Source organism: Rhinatrema bivittatum, chromosome 3 (assembly GCF_901001135.1).
Source record: "Rhinatrema bivittatum chromosome 3, aRhiBiv1.1, whole genome shotgun sequence".
Taxonomy (NCBI): domain Eukaryota; kingdom Metazoa; phylum Chordata; class Amphibia; order Gymnophiona; family Rhinatrematidae; genus Rhinatrema; species Rhinatrema bivittatum.
Window position 1 is genome coordinate 338,302,709 of NC_042617.1, and position 15,603 is coordinate 338,318,311.

General features: G+C 43.7%; 1 protein-coding gene across 9 annotated transcripts in view; it reads left to right on the forward strand.

The window, feature by feature from the left end:
* The window catches only part of ASCC3 (activating signal cointegrator 1 complex subunit 3), a 1,498,074-nt gene that overhangs the window by 207,818 nt on the left and 1,274,653 nt on the right, over positions 1–15,603 (forward strand). For all 9 annotated transcript variants that reach the window (XM_029595363.1, XM_029595357.1, XM_029595354.1 and 6 more), the window contains one exon: positions 15,294–15,414. In XM_029595363.1, the coding sequence (XP_029451223.1) occupies positions 15,294–15,414 (121 nt within the window). The remainder of the gene's footprint in view (positions 1–15,293; positions 15,415–15,603) is intronic.

Here is a 15,603-nt window from a genome sequence, read left to right on the forward strand (position 1 = left end):
TTTATATTATTTATTTAAAAGTATTTATATACCGCTTTTAAAAATAAGTTTTGTCAAAACGGTTTACAAAGATATAAAATAAATGAAATTAAAATAAATTGGAAGAATAAAATACATAAATTTGGTATATAGCTAACTAGGTAGCTAGTCTTAACAAAAAATCTTAATGTAAAGGAGCCGAGCCATAGATCAGTTTATAGAGATGGGAAAGGGGGGGGGGGGGGGGGGGGGGAGGGAAAGAGGTATCTAAGAAGAGAATTCTCAGAATGAGGGAAGAGGGTGTAAATCTGTTTTTATAGAAATGGTTCACCTAGGTAGATACTGTAAAGAAGAAGAGGGGAAGGGAAGAGGGTTGAGTAGTGGAAGTTAAGTGAGTTGGTGAAATGTTAAATGCAAGTTGAAAAAGATGTTTTCAGGGATTTTTTGAAATGAAGTGGATTTGATAGTAAGCGAAGAGGATTTGGTAAAGAATTCCAGAGGGAGGGTCCCGCTACGGAGAACGCTCTCCTTCTGGTAATGTCTAATCTTGCCTGTCGAGGTGATGGAATGTCCACTAGGTTTTGTGTTAATGATCTTAAATGCCGAGTGGGTTTATAAATATGAAGCAGAGAGCAGAGCCAGGTGGAGGAGGAACTGTGTATTAAAGCATGTATGATAATGAGTACTTTATATTTTATTCTGAATTTTATGGGTAACCAGTGGAGGGATTGTAGAGTGGGGGTGATGTGATTTCAGAGAGAGATATCAGATAAGGTACGAGCTGCGCTATTTTGAACTAATTGTAGAGGATAGATTGAGGAGTCGGGTAATCTACTAGATAAGGGAGCCTGCACCGACGTGCCGCAAATGCGCAGTAGAGAGCAGCTCTACCGCGCATGCGAGCACGTCGGCCAGAGCAGAGCGTGCCCGGAAAAAAAAATGGCGCCTGCTCCTTAGGAGCAGGAGCGGCGGCGCGCGCGAGGGAGGGAGGAGCAGTAGCGGCGACGCGCACGCGGGAGGGAGGGACACCCCCTGTCTGTCGGTTGTGGATGAGCTGGGAGGGGAGTGAGGGAGGGGAGTGGCTGAGGGGAGGAGGAGGGAGAGAGGGAGGGAGGAGAGAGTGAGGGGAGGGGTGAGGGAGGAGAGAGGGAGGTGGGGGGAGGGAGGAGAGGGAGAATAGAGGAGGGAGGGAGGAGAGGGAGAATAGAGGGGGGAGGTGGGAGGGAGGAGAGAGTGAGGGGAGGGGAGGGAGGAGAGAGTGAGGGGAGGGGAGGGAGAATAGAGGAGGGAGGAGAGGGAGAATAGAGGAGGGAGGTGGGAGGGAGGAGAGGGGGGAGGGTGGGAGGGAGGAGAGGGGGGGGGGGAGGGAGACTAGAGGGGGGAGGTGAGGGGGGGGAGGAAGTGGGAAGGAAATGGACCGAAAATGTTTTTTAAATGTAGCCCGTTGTTACGGGCTTAACGGCTAGTCCTAAATAAAGAGCCTTACAATAGCCTAGGCCAGAAAAAATTAGACTGAAGAATAGTTCAAAAATCATGATGGAAAAGGAGAGGGCGGAGACATTTTAAGAGTTGCAATTTATAGAATGATTTTTTTGTCAAGGAGAAATATATTGTTTCATTGATCTGTGTTTATAATGATTCCAAGATTTGTGGCGTAGTGTGTTATCGGGATCGATACGCCATGTGTTGTCAGATGTGAAGGTGGGCCAATTGAGGTATCTGAAATGGATGTTAGGTGAACGATCTCGGTCTTAGACTGATTCAATTTTAGATGATAGTGGGAAAGCCAAGAGTTAATAGTGGATAGATAAAGTGAGACCATAGTTAAAGTAGCAGACCAAGATGATTTATAGAGAACTAGAAACTGTATATCATCTGCATAGATTTTGAATTGTAGGTTCAGAGAGGATAGAATGACATAGAGGGAGAAGATATATGTTGAATAGTATGGGGGATAGTGATGAGCCTTGGACACCGGACTGGATTGTGTAAGGGATGGAAGAATGATGATTGATGTTAACTTGTTGGGGACGATCAGTGAGAGAGGATGAAAACCAGTTTGACTGTTCCTGTAATGCCTATAGATTTAAGACCTGAGATGAGTATTTGATGATCAACCGTGTCAAATGCTGCTGAAATATCTAGAAAGACTATGATATAGTCTGTGTAAGAATCGAAAGCACGGAATAGAGTGTCGAAGGAGACTAGTAGGAGAGTTTCAGTAGAGTGTCCCTTTCTGAATCCATGTTGATTAATGTGAAGGATGTTTTCTGATAGAAAGTCAGAAAGTTGATGTAAAACTGCAGACTCGATTAGTTTAGCTAGTGAGGTAAGTGTGGCAATGGGTCTATAATTGTTAAGGTCAGCTGTGTCTTTTGTTTTTGTTTTCATGATTGGTAGAATGGAAGTTTTTTTCAGACTGTGAGGGAATTGTCTTGTTTCTAGAGATTAACTAGTAGACAGAGAAAAGTGCAAGCATGTTGGCTGATAGCTTTAAAAAAGGCTCCGGAACAAGGATTATCAGAGGAATTAGAAGGTTTTTTTCTACTGATTATAGTTAGAATGGCATTTTCAAGTATAGGGTGTAAAGTAAATTCAGACCATTGATAACTAGATTCTTTGTTAACATATGTAGAATAGGGTAACTGCATAAATTCTGTAGATATATTAATTACTTTTGTTTTGAAATGGTTAGTGATTTTATTGCAGAAGATAGCATCATAATCAGTGAAGTTTTCATTATGAGAAGTAGTTAATGACTTTACAATATTAAATAAGGTATTTGAATTTCCATTGGCTTTGGAGATTTTATTTGCATATTAAAGTTTTTTGGCTTGATTTATTTCCTTATTGTAACGGCGTAAAGTGCAGCGGTAGTCATTTTTTGACTCGGTAGTTATATTGCGTCGCCATTTGCATTCTAGTTTCCTGAGGAGTGTTTTAAAGGAGTGTAGGGATTTAGTATACCAGAGGGCATTTGGTTTCCTTTTGTTATTGTTGAGGTGAAGTTGTTAGTGATGTCATGGGGGAGCGGGTCTAATAATTGCAGCACTTACATCGCTGCTTCTTTCCAGTTCCAGGTGAAGACCAAGCTGTTTCCTTCACTTCCCCTTCCATGACTGTGGGGTGAGAAGCGCTGCAGGGTGCCCCTTGATGTTACCTGGCTTCCCACACATGACGCCTGGTGTTGAGGCTGTCTTAACGGTCCGATGTTAGTGACGTCATGGGGGGGGGGGCGGGTCTAATGATCGCAGCACTTACATCGCTGCTTCTTTCCAGTTCCAGGTGAAGACTAAGCTGTTTCCTTCACTTCCCCTCCCATGACTGTGGGGTGAGAAGCGCTGCAGGGTGCCCCTTGATGTTACCTGGCTTCCCACACATGACGCCTGGTGTTGAGGCTGTCTTAACGGTCCGATGTTAGTGACGTCATGGGGGGGGGGGGCGGGTCTAATGATCGCAGCACTTACATTGCTGCTTCTTTCCAGTTCCAGGTGAAGACCAAGCTGTTTCCTTCACTTCCCCTCCCATGACTGTGGGGTGAGAAGCGCTGCAGGGTGCCCCTTGATGTTACCTGGCTTTGTTGGAGTCTTTATAATATCTTTATAAGCTGTTCCCAGCCAAGACCAGACATGGAGTCCAGGAAAGAATTTGTAATTGTGGAGGGACTGGTGATGTGTTCATTGAAGGTATGGTCTCCAGAATTGTACACGGTATTCTAAATGAGGTGTCCCTGAAGACTTACAGAGGGGCAATATCACCTCGTTTTTCTGCTAACCTTTCCTCTCCCTGTGCAGTGAAGCATATTTCTGGCTTTTGCTGTCGTTTTATTTATCTGTTTGGCTACCTTAAGATCGTCAGATACAGTCCTTCCCAGATCCCACTCTTCTTTCAGGCTTAGAAGAATCTCATCCAGAATACTGTTACCTCTTCCTTGGGATTTTGCAGCCTTATGGTCGGATTTTGAAAACGTACGCGCATAAAAACCGGACCTTATGCGTGCCTGGCCAATTTTCAAAAGGCCCAGACACGCGCGTAACCCTTGGATGTTTGTAAGTTCCTGGGCTAACCAAAGGGGTAGTCCAGGGGCGGGGCTAGAGGTGCCCAGCACAGTGGTCATTTGCCGCTGTGCTGGGGATCGCGTGCCGGCAACTTGCTCCTGCTCGGAAGCAGGAGCAAAGGGAAAGATAAGGAGTTTGAGGGCATTTAGGATAGGGGGAGGGCAGGATAAGGGGAAGGGAGGTTGGGCTAGGGGGTTGGGAAGTTCCCTCCCAGTCTGCTCCTTAATTGGAACGGATTGGGAGGGAACTGGGGAAGGCTCCGATGTGTCACCGCGTGTACTTGCATATCTTTTCTCCCGCCTTGCTCGTGCCGACCCGTCATGTTATAAAATCGCGCGGCCATGTGCACGCGCCAGGTAGTATGGGCACATGGCCGCGTGCGTGCAACATTTTAAAATCTACTTCTAAATGCATAACTCTCAATTTTTTAGCATTAAAACTTGTCAGACCTTAGATCATTCCTCAAGCTTTGCTAGATCCCTCCTCATGTTTTAAATGCTTTTCTGGCTCTCACTCTATTTCAGATTTTGGTATTACAGGCAAAAATAATTACCTTTCCTGATATTCCTTGTGCTGTGCCACTCACAAAATGTTGAAAAGAATCTGAGGCATACTGCTAATGTCTCCTTTCTCAGAATGATCTCTATTTACTACTACCCTTTGTCAGCCAGTTTCTAACCCAGTCACTCTAGGTCCCATACCAAGGGCTCTCAATTTATTTATAACTTGCTTATGCGGAACTGTGTAAAAGGTGTTGGTGAAATCAAAGTACACTACATCTAGCTTTCTCCTTTGATCCAACTTTCTGATCATGCAGTCAGAAACTGATCAGATTCGTCTGACAAGATCTACCTTTGGTAGAACCATGCTGCCTCAGATCTTGCAATCCATTGGATTCCAAAAATGGAACAATTCTCTGTTTTAGAAGTGGTTCCATTAATTTGCTTACCATTGCCTCCTCCTTACTTCCACTTTTATGAATAGGAACCACATCCGCTGATCTCCAGTCCTCAAATTCCTGTTTGCTTTTCTTTTTTGTATGGAAACATGCCAGTTCAATTTAAATTTTAGGAACATCAGAGCACTTTGTGATGTCATTAAGCATTATGCCATTGCTTTCTAGTCCTAATCATATGCTAATTTCTGTACCTAAGAAGGAAAGTAAGAATATAATGAAATGTTCACACGGTGCCTTATTTCTCTTATCATATTTTAACTAGAGAGCAAATGTATGTAAGAAGCAAAAGAAACAGCCATCAGTTAAGTTCATATCCTAAGATGAAAATTAAAATGTTTGAACCTATACAGATTTTTCTTTCTGACATCTTTTAAATATTGACACTGTATGGAGACTAAGAACTTCATTTTGGAGAGTGGAATGATTGTTTTAATGCCTCATTCTTTACATTTGTAAATTGTTTCATGGAGGACATACCCTTCAGCCTGACCAATGAATCCTGTCTAGGAAAGGATGACATTTTGGACGGGATAAAGGAAGATAAGATAAGATAAGGAAAGTCCTTCTCGCCTAATATCCAGCTAAGGTTCTATAGAAATTAATTTTGTTTTATTCTTCACTTCTTGTTAGTTAAGGAAAAAACTCCCCAGCTTTCTGAATCCTAGTGCTGACTGTTCATTCAGCCTTTTATACTTCTCTTAAAATCAAAATGACAGTAGATTTTCTTGAGGATTTCTAGCTGATATTGGGTATTTCTTTGTTTCAAACTTTCCTGCAGCTCTCTGACAGATTACACCATTTGGCGAATGTCAGAAGGGCATTAAAACATATTTGTCTTGGGTCAAAGCTATTAGGAAATCAAATGGACTTTTTATCTCATTCTTCCAATCTGAGGTCGGTTTAGCTATTTCTGCATATATTCTTTCTTACTGGATACTCTTTCACATAAAACAGCTTTTTGTAAGCTGGCATGTCTCAATTTAGCTTTTTATGGTCAGATTTGATGGGGAGTATTATAGCAGATTCTTGAGTTGAACTTGGGAAAATTATAGAACTTAATCTATTCAAGACAACTTGCTTGGCTTTGCCTAAGACTTTAGAGAGACAATTTTCCTTTTTTCTTTCATCATCAGAATAATCATTTGTCATAAATGATACATGCCTTTTTTCTTTTGACTGCTATTCTTTATTTCCTTTAGAGATTATGCTGCACTGTTTTGGATTGTCTCAGTGGAGAAAAAGAGGAGAGAAAGGGAAGGTCACTTTTGTATTTGTCAATGTAGTAGTCTAGTGCCTTGGGTGGATTAAAGAGAGCTTTCTGATTGGGAGATCTTCAGGCAAAAAAATCTTTATAGTCACACAGGATCTTGTTTTAACTCATCACCATATGATGTGTCCTTATATGGGAATAAAATACTTTTATTCAAAACAGCTGGCAAAATGACCAAAGTTTTATCACTGAACTTGGAAAGTAAATAACATACCTAATTTGCGGGCCGATACAGTAAAGTCCGCGGGAGAGCGGACGAATGCCCGCTCTCCCGGCGCGCACACAGGCCCTTTGCCAGTGCGCGCGATTCTGTATTTAAATTAGGTGACGCGGTAAAAACGGGGAAAAGGAGCGGCGGCTGTCAGTGGGTTTGACAGCTGGCGCTCAATTTTGCCGGCGTCGGTTCTCGAACCCGCTGACAGCCACGGGCTCGGAAATCGGACGCCGACAAAATTGAGCGTCCGGTTTTTGGCCCGACAGCTGCGGGCCGAATTCAAATTTTTTTACTTTTCGGGACCGCCGACTTAATATTGCTATGATATTAAGTCGGAGGGTGCACAGAAAAGCAGTTTTTACTGCTTTTCGGTGCACTTTCCCGGCGCCGGAAGAAATTAGCGCCGACCTTTGGGTCGGCGCTAATTTCTGAAAGTAAAATGTGCGGCTTGGCTGCACATTTTACTTTCTGTATCCCGCGCGCATACCTAATAGGGCCATCAGCATACATTTGCATGTTGCGGGCGCTATTAGGTGCCGCGGGTTGGACGCGCGTTTTCCTCCCCTTACTGAATAAGGGGTAAGGGAAAACGCGCATCCAAGAGCAGGCTAACAGTGTGCTCCGTCGGAGCGCACTGTACTGTATCGGCCTGTTGGATTGCTTTTCCTTATTTTATAGAAACATAGAAACAACATGAAAGGGACAAAGACTATACTGCGTATCGAGTCTGCCCATCCACACAACTCCTAACTTTGCAGCTCTTAATTATCTATTTTCATATTTTCTGCCATTGGTAGGCTTGGAACATATAAAGAGTTTAGTGAGGCATTTGCATTTCCTTGGATTTGGCATTTTTCAGAATATTTTTGTAAACTGAAATACATAGTTTTAAAATGATACAATATTTGTCTGACATAGAAGCTCAGAGAAATTTTAACTTAAAAGATGACAGGATCAGAACGTGGGTTCGGAGGCAAACTACAGAGACTGCTAGTGGCTTTTTTTTCTTCTTGAAAGCTACATTAAAAAAATATAGTATTTCTTTTGGGATGTGTATTTGAAATTAGTGGATAAAATGCAACGAATGAGAATTTTTGTTTCATTAATGCCCCCCTGAAATGAATGGAGGTTGCCCACAAAAATAAACCAAAACTTTCATTTCATTTGTGTTTCTCGTTCAAATCTATGACCCATCTAAAATTGTAGCAGGGAGACCGGTGGTTTTCTCCTGAAGGTAACTATAGCAATCAGGCAATGCCCAGTAAGGTAATACTCTGAATGGCTGCAAAGCTGGAGAAGTAGGCATGTAGACAGGATGGAGGTCCAATCAAAGTGAAATATTTTTTTCTAGCCTATAACTAAAACCAGGATCAAGTGAAGGTGATATCCTCCCACTATAAAAGGTCTGAGCATATGAAAAGAAACTCCAGTTTCTCTGTTGAATTTCACAGGGAAATGTTGTCTCTTGGAAGCTCAGAGTGAAAGAGAACATTTTTTAAAAAGTTCTTGGAGAGGAGAGAAGAATTTTAGCAAAAGTTGTTTTTTTTTTTTTAATCTTTATTGCTACAGTTAGTGCTCTTGCTGTGAGAGTGAGACAGAAGCACTGCATTCTGCCTGTTCACTGGGGCAGGGCAGTGGGACATAGAAAAAGTTAATGAAAGTGATTACTTGCCTCTGACTCTGCACAGTACACCAGTGGTTCTCAACCATTTTCCTGTTGTGACACACCTGATGGACAATGCTCATGTGCGTGACACTGCTTATTACAAACCATGGCTGAAATAAAAAATTTCCTAAATATTACTTTTATCTTTTCCTTGTAAATCTTAGCAATAAGTTCTCTTTGAATAAAAATTACTTTCCTAGCATGTAGCAGATGGACTCAGGACCAATGGGTATAGTGTACACCTGATAGCAGTTGGAGACGAATCAGATTTCAATCTGACTTCAGCCCTAGTACATATACCCCTGCAGGAAGTGCAGCTCTTCAGTATTTTCCATCTCCATAGCAGTTCGGGACTCTATACACGCTAGCACAGCGTTAGAGTAATTTAGCAAAGAAAACCAAAACAAGAAGAAATTTTACCTCTACTGAAGAGCCCCGCTCTCCTGCGGTGACACCCATTGGGTCCCTCCCCCAGTTGAGAATTCCCGAGGTGATTTCCGCGATCCCTCGGAGGTAAGTCTCAGTCTGGCGGCCGACCCTCGGCGGGGACCTAGCCCCAACATCGGGTGAGGCTGAGAGGCAGCGGGTAAAACTTCAAGCGTGGCGGTGAAGGTATTTTCCCTCTCCCCCCGCAGCCGAAGACCGCCCGGAACGAGACCATGAAGCGCCGAGACAAGGTAAGTTAGAAATCTATTTAAAAGTCTCCGGTTTCCGAAGCTCGAGGAGTCATACAGGTCACCAGCCGGGACCAGTGCCACGAGTTGATCTGCCCTAGCAGGGCTAGACCCTGGTCAGATCCAAGGGTCCTCCCACGTGGAGACCCTCCGAGGTGGTTGCCATATTGTCCGCGTGGTCGCCGTCACCATTTTGATCTGTTCGCCGCCCTGTCCGCCGTCCCGACCCGTGCGCACAGAGGTGAATCGTGTGCACAAATACCTTGTGCACACAGCCACGCGCTTACTGTGCCGGGTGCACAACTTCGATCTGTGCGCACAACAGCGCGCGCATCTCCCTGAGCGCGCACCAATCCTACACACACAACTTTGCACTGGAGCACATAACTGTATTTTAAGCGCACATACCATGGCACCACCGGAAAAGAAGCTCAAGGCTCAGGGCCTTTGCCCAGCATGCCACATTAGAGCTGCGCAGCATGAAGGGGCCACAGCCCTGTTTACAGTGCGAGGAGGCACTGGGGGATCCAGCCCAAGGCCATCCCCAGCCGGTACCAGGTTCCAGCTTCTCAAACAGTACGCCAGACCTAGCGTCTCTCAGCAGGACCCTCTCTCAAACGGGGCTCCCCAGGGACACAGCACCTCTTAATTTAGACCCAGCATCTATCTCCTGTGTGTGCAACCCCTACCAAGAGGTAGGGGTTGCACACAGAGGGGTAAATTTTAAAAGAAGCGCTCGCGGTCTACATGAGCGTGCATGTTATAAAATTGGGGGTTGGCGCGCGCAAGGGGGTGCACAATTATGCATGTGCTGAGCCGTGCTGCCTTCCCCCGTTCCCTCCCCCTAATCTGACCTTCCCACCCCTTCCCCTAACCTTCCCCCCAGCCCTACTCTAACCCCCCCCCCCCTGAAAATTCTTACCTTTTGCGCCTGCCTCTGGGCAGGTGCAAGTTGCGTGCAGCTTGCCGGCATGTGGGCTTCCGACACAGCCCCACCCCTTTAGTAAAGCCCTGGGACTTATACGCATCACTGGGCCTTTTTAAAATGGGCCCGGCGCACGTAACCCTTTTAAAATACAGCCCAGATTATGTATGTATCCAAGAGTCTTGGTCCCTAACAGAGTTGTCTGCCTATCAACCTTCGGGAGCTATGAGCCATCCTTAATTCACTAATGGCTTTCTTTCCCGTGCTCTTGGGCAAGATAATTTAGATCCAGATGGACAACCAGGTCACCATGTTCTATATAAACAAAAAAGGAGGCATAGGCTAATATGCTGTCTGTGAGGAAGCCCTCCAAGGTTATGGGCTGACCATTACACCACCCATCTCCAGATAACCTACCTTCCAGGAATTCAGAATACCTTTGTAGAATATCTCAATACAGTGCTGCAACCTCATGAGTAGTCCTTGGGTCATGGGATTGTGGATGGCTTGTTAGTCACTAGGGAACACCCATAGTTGACCTGTTTATCTTAGTGGACAACAGGAAGGTTAAAGAAGCTCTGCTCCTTGCATCCAAGAAGCTACAGATCAGCTTACGATGCTTTTGCTTCTGTCTACCTTATTTATACCTGCAAATTCTTTTCCTTGCCAGGACTATCCAGAAGGTCCTTCAGGACAAGGCAAGAATAATTCTTATAGCACCAACTTGGCCACAGCAAATGTAATGCTCTTATCTTGTCCATCTGTCAGTTCAGTCTGATTCAGTTGCGGATGTTTCTGACTCTTATCACACAGGAGGTTGACTCATAACACTGAGGTTCTGCCATCTGAACCTGCCAGACTTACCCTCAAAGCATGAATGTTAAACATGCAGTATTCTTCTTACTCCTGCTTAAGGGAGAGGAAGATATGCTGGTTTCAGTTAGAAAGTCTTCAACCACAAGGTCCTACAATTTAGACATGGTACAGGGCCAGCCAGCTTTGGCCAGGGGATCTAGCATCCTCTTGTCTTTAGGCCTCAATACCTCTTCATTTAAAGTTCATCTCTGTGTCATTGTGGTGAATCAGCAGGTGGAAAGGGCTCTGATCTTTCTTCACCCTTTAGCATCAAAGTTCAGGAAAGTTCTTTGGCATTCCAGGCCTCCAGTTAGTAAACCTCATGTGCCTTGGGACCTTAACGTAGCCCATGCTCAAGTTATGAAACCACCTTTTGAACTTCTCACATTGGTGGACTTGAAGTTTCTCATATGGAAAGTGTTTCTTGTAGCTGTCTTTTGAAGAGTAAGTGAATTATAAGCTCTGGTTTCCTACTCGCCTTAAAGGAAAAGGTGGACCGAAGCGCAGGAATCACACCAGTAAGGTTAGGACAATAAATCAAATAAAAGTAATTTAAAAAATGAATGTAATACAACAAATAGCATCTGAATTTTAGAATAGTTGTAAATAAGAGGAGGTCTATAAGAATTTAATGATATACATAAAACAGTCGCCTAATTGGATGTTAACGAATTCAGTCTGATATGGGACCGTGTTTCGCAGAGCTTCATCGGGAGGGACAAAAGCTGACTTTAAAATTGTAGAATGCAATCTGTAAATACAGTATAAATAAAAAGATTAGGCCAACATTGTGATATAAAGCCATACAGAGGGCATTCAGCAAGGGGCACGTATGGTATAACGTGTGAAATACAGAAAAGTGTACAAATAAATATGCAGAAGTTGGCCCCTCTCACATATAATGATGCTTCTACTATAAGTTTATTCGGTGTTGTGCTTTATTCTGTCAAACTTTATAATCATATAAATGCTTTTCTGCATTACACACATGTTACACCATACATGCTCCTTGCTGTATCCCCTCTTTGTAGTTTTGTATCACATTGTTGGCCTAATCTTTTTATTTTTATTGTATTTACAGATTGCATTCTACAATTTTAAAGTTAGCCTTTGTCCCTCCCAATGCAGCTCTGTAAAACATGGTCCCGTGTCAGGGGACTGAATTCGTTAACATCCAGTTAGGCGACTGTTTTGTGTATATCATTAAAATCTTATAGACCTCCTCTTAATTAAAACTATTTTAAAATTCAGATGCCAAGCCAGGGTGTATAGTCATTTGGTGCTTCCAATGAGGTGAGAGTCTGTAATAAGCAGACAGGGCCAAGTCTGGGTTTAAAATAAGTTTACTGATTAGTGGTAATAAATTAAAATCCATTATCCAGATGGGTGAGTTTACATCTGACTGATGGTACAGGTATAATTCTGGGTATGTAGATGGTTTTTTTTTGTTTTTTTTTACCAGACCTCTGGGTAGAACCCATGGTGAATTTAATTGTGCAAATTCTCCCATTGGCTGTGCGGGAATCCTAGTGGAGGTGTCCTCAACTTTATGTAAAAAGTCTACCTTTAGACGATATCTTCGGAGACACCCACACCATCCTGGTCCTTTGAAAGCAGAGATCTGAATGGGGTCTTCTGCTCTTATTCTTCCTTCTTTAAAGATTCTTTCATCCTCATCTTTTGGGGGAACCTCTCTTGAGGAAAAGTTAGTAGGATCAGGCAAGTTCTCCATTCTGAAATCCCAGTGGGGAAGGGGAATCCAAAAACCTCCCCACTCTTCTTAAGTCTGCTTGCTGGGCAAACTGGATGGACCGTTTGGTGGTTGTCTGCCGTCATTTCTGTGTTTCTATGTCCAAAAAATACTTGAAAGCCTGAACTGGATATCAGTTTTGCGTTCACTGTCTCTTGCAGCAGGATCCATCACTGGTGCTTGCCCATTTAGGGTTTAGAGTAGGTTCACAGGTCCCCTAGTGAAAGCTCTTTTGCCCCTAAAGGGTATCAGACGTAAGTCTATCAGTCTGTAAATTACGAGAAGGACCTTCAGGCAGGGAGTGCACTGGGGAGGTATCACTTCTAAAATAAACTCCTTTGGGTGAAGCTGGGAGGCCCTCCAGGGTGGAAAAAATACATCCTTACTCCTTGACTGCTTCCTCAAACTGAACCCGTTTATTAACATGACTGGGTTAAATAGTCTTCACCAGACTCTCTAGGTGGGAGAGACTGAGAGGCATTGATGGCTCCTTACAAAGTATGTTCTAATGACAGGGACAGTGACATCTGGTGGCCAGACCGGGAGGGTCTGCCACTGGAGCAAACCAAAGCCTCAGTCATCTCTGCCAGTAGAGGAGGATTTTTTAGTTTGTATTCATGTGCTTCTAAATTCAACAAAAAAAATTTTAATCTTTTGAAAAGCAAGCCATTTTTGCTTCGAAATGATGTATCATTTTTTATGAAAGAACTCATTAACTTTTTGTTTAGATTATAAAACATTTTCCAGCATAAGGAACAATCATTAGGCATGATAACTAGCTGATGTGAGTGTATTTTTAGTGGATGATTAAGATGGTGTCAGATATCAGTAGCATTATTAGATTCCAAGCTAAATAGGATCTTTTAAAGGCTTCTATAGGTTGATTTTCATCGGTTGTTTGCATTTTGGCAAGTTTCGATTCCTAGAATTTGAATAAACATTCCAAGAAGCCTAAAATTTTGATATTCTTCTACTACAGTGATGGCTAACCTATGACACGCGTGTCAGAGGTGACATGCCGAGCCGTTTTTGCTGACACGCCTAGCGTTTCGGGACTATCGATTTTTTTTTTTTTTTTTATTGGCTGTGCCGAGCCTTTTTTTTTTTTTTTCGGCTGCGCCAACCCTTTAAAATTAATTTTTTAGTTTTTTAGTATCCCTCCAGCCCCCCCCCCCCCCCCCCCCCAAATGCCCCCGGGTGCAGGGAGGCGCAGCGACAGGCAGGGCCGTGGTGAGGCTCACTTCACCACAGCCCAAAGAAAAAGATCGTGTTGAACGCGCTGATGCTCCTCCTCCTTCCTGCCTGTGCGGCCCCGGAAGTAAACGTTGCCGGAGCCGCGTGGGCAGGAAGGAGGAGAAGCATCAGTGCGTGCAGAAGAGGAGCATCGCTTGCACTTACGGGCCGCCGCGAATCTCAGATCGCAGCGGCCCGAGAAGAGGAAGAAGCCCGGTAGCAGGGCCGCTGCAGAGCCCATCCTGCGCGACCCGCGAAGAGGAGGCCCAGAGGTGAGAGAGAGGCTGAGGGTCTGTAGAGGGTGGGTGGGTGTGTGTGCGCGCGTGCGTGTATGAGATGAGTTGAGAGATTGTGTGTGAGAGTGAGGACCTGAATGTTTGCAGAGACTGCATGTGCTTGAGCAAGACAGCATGTGGGAGTGAGAGAGAGCCTGTGTGTGTGAGAGTTAGACAGCATGTGCCAGTGAGAGCCTGTGTGTGTGTGAGAGAGAGCATGTGACAGTGAGAGCCTGTGCTTGAGCAAGACAGCATGTGGGAGTGAGAGAGAGCCTGTGTGTGTGAGAGTTAGACAGCATGTGCCAGTGAGAGCCTGTGTATGTGCGTGTGTGTGTGTGAGAGAGAGAGAAATGCATGTGAGAATGAGAACCTGACTGTGTGTTTGAGGGAAGAAGATGGAGAGAAAAGAAACAGAAAAAAAGACAATATAAAAGGAATTGGCAAAAAAAAAATAAAAATAAGAAAGGGAAGGTGGAAAAAATAAGAAAGGGAAGGTGGAAAAAAAAAGCCTGTGACCAATCAATTAGAAAACTAAGATCAGACAGCAAAGGTTAAAAAATATATATATATTTTTAGTGATTGGTACATGTAATCTTTGGGAATGTGCAAGAATAGTAACATCCCCAATAGTCATGTGGCAGCAGTGACAGTGGCAGCAGAGGAATGAGAGAGGTTCCGAGGTTGCTGGCAAAAGAGAGGGGGGTCTGCCTTTAGTGTGTGCATGTGAATGAATGGGACTCTGCCTGGGGGTGTATGTGTGTGAATGCATAGGTGCCTGCCTGGGGGTCTGTGTGTATGAGAATGAATTGGTGCCTGCCTGGGGGTCTGTGTGTGTGACAATGAATTGGTGCCTGCCTGGAGGATGGAGCGGGAGTGGTGTGAAAATGAATGGGAGCCTGCCTGGGTGTGTGTGTTTGTGTGTATGTGAGGGAGCCAGTGAGTGTGAGAGCATGAGTGTGTATGAGAAAATCCAGGGGAGTAAGAGTTTGTGTGGGAGGGGGGGTGGAGGGGGAGAGAGGGTTTTAATTGAAGATTTAGCTGACGAAATTCAGCAACAAAAAAGTCACTAAGCAGGCAAGGTAAAGAATTATTTGTTTTTGCTTTATTAATAAATACAGTACATATATTAAAATTATAACTTGTTATTAATTAGAGCTACAAATATCACAATTATGGATTTTTCTAGAAGTGACACACCACCCGAGTTATGCTCAGCTTTTTTATGAATTTTGACACACTGAGCTCAAAAGGTTGGCCATCACTGTCCTAGTCCATGTGTGCCACACACTTCAACATGTAACTGAGAATGTTATTTAGGTAATTGATTTAATTCAGCTGTTTTTATACCTGCTTTAACAATGTCATGTAGGAATAATTTTTTTAAAAAACCTTTTTGCTGTAAATTGCACAACAATCTTTGTCTTACATCTTTCTAGTTATTTGAACTACTTGGACCTGAGGGGTTTGAACTCATAGAAAAACTCCTACAGAATCGGCGTAAGATAGTGGCAGCATCCCTGACTTGGCTTAATGATGACAGGCTGCAGTCTTTGCAAGGTAAGATGATCACAGCATTTTCAGATTTCACGTGGGCATTTAAAGACCCATAGCTATACTCATATTGACCTTCATTTTTTCTGAGAGGACAGTGTGAGTATTTTTCAGAGCAATCCAGCCATCATTAATTCTTTGTAAAGTACACAAAATGCCATATAAGGAACTGTAAAGCAAAAGACAGAAGTTAAC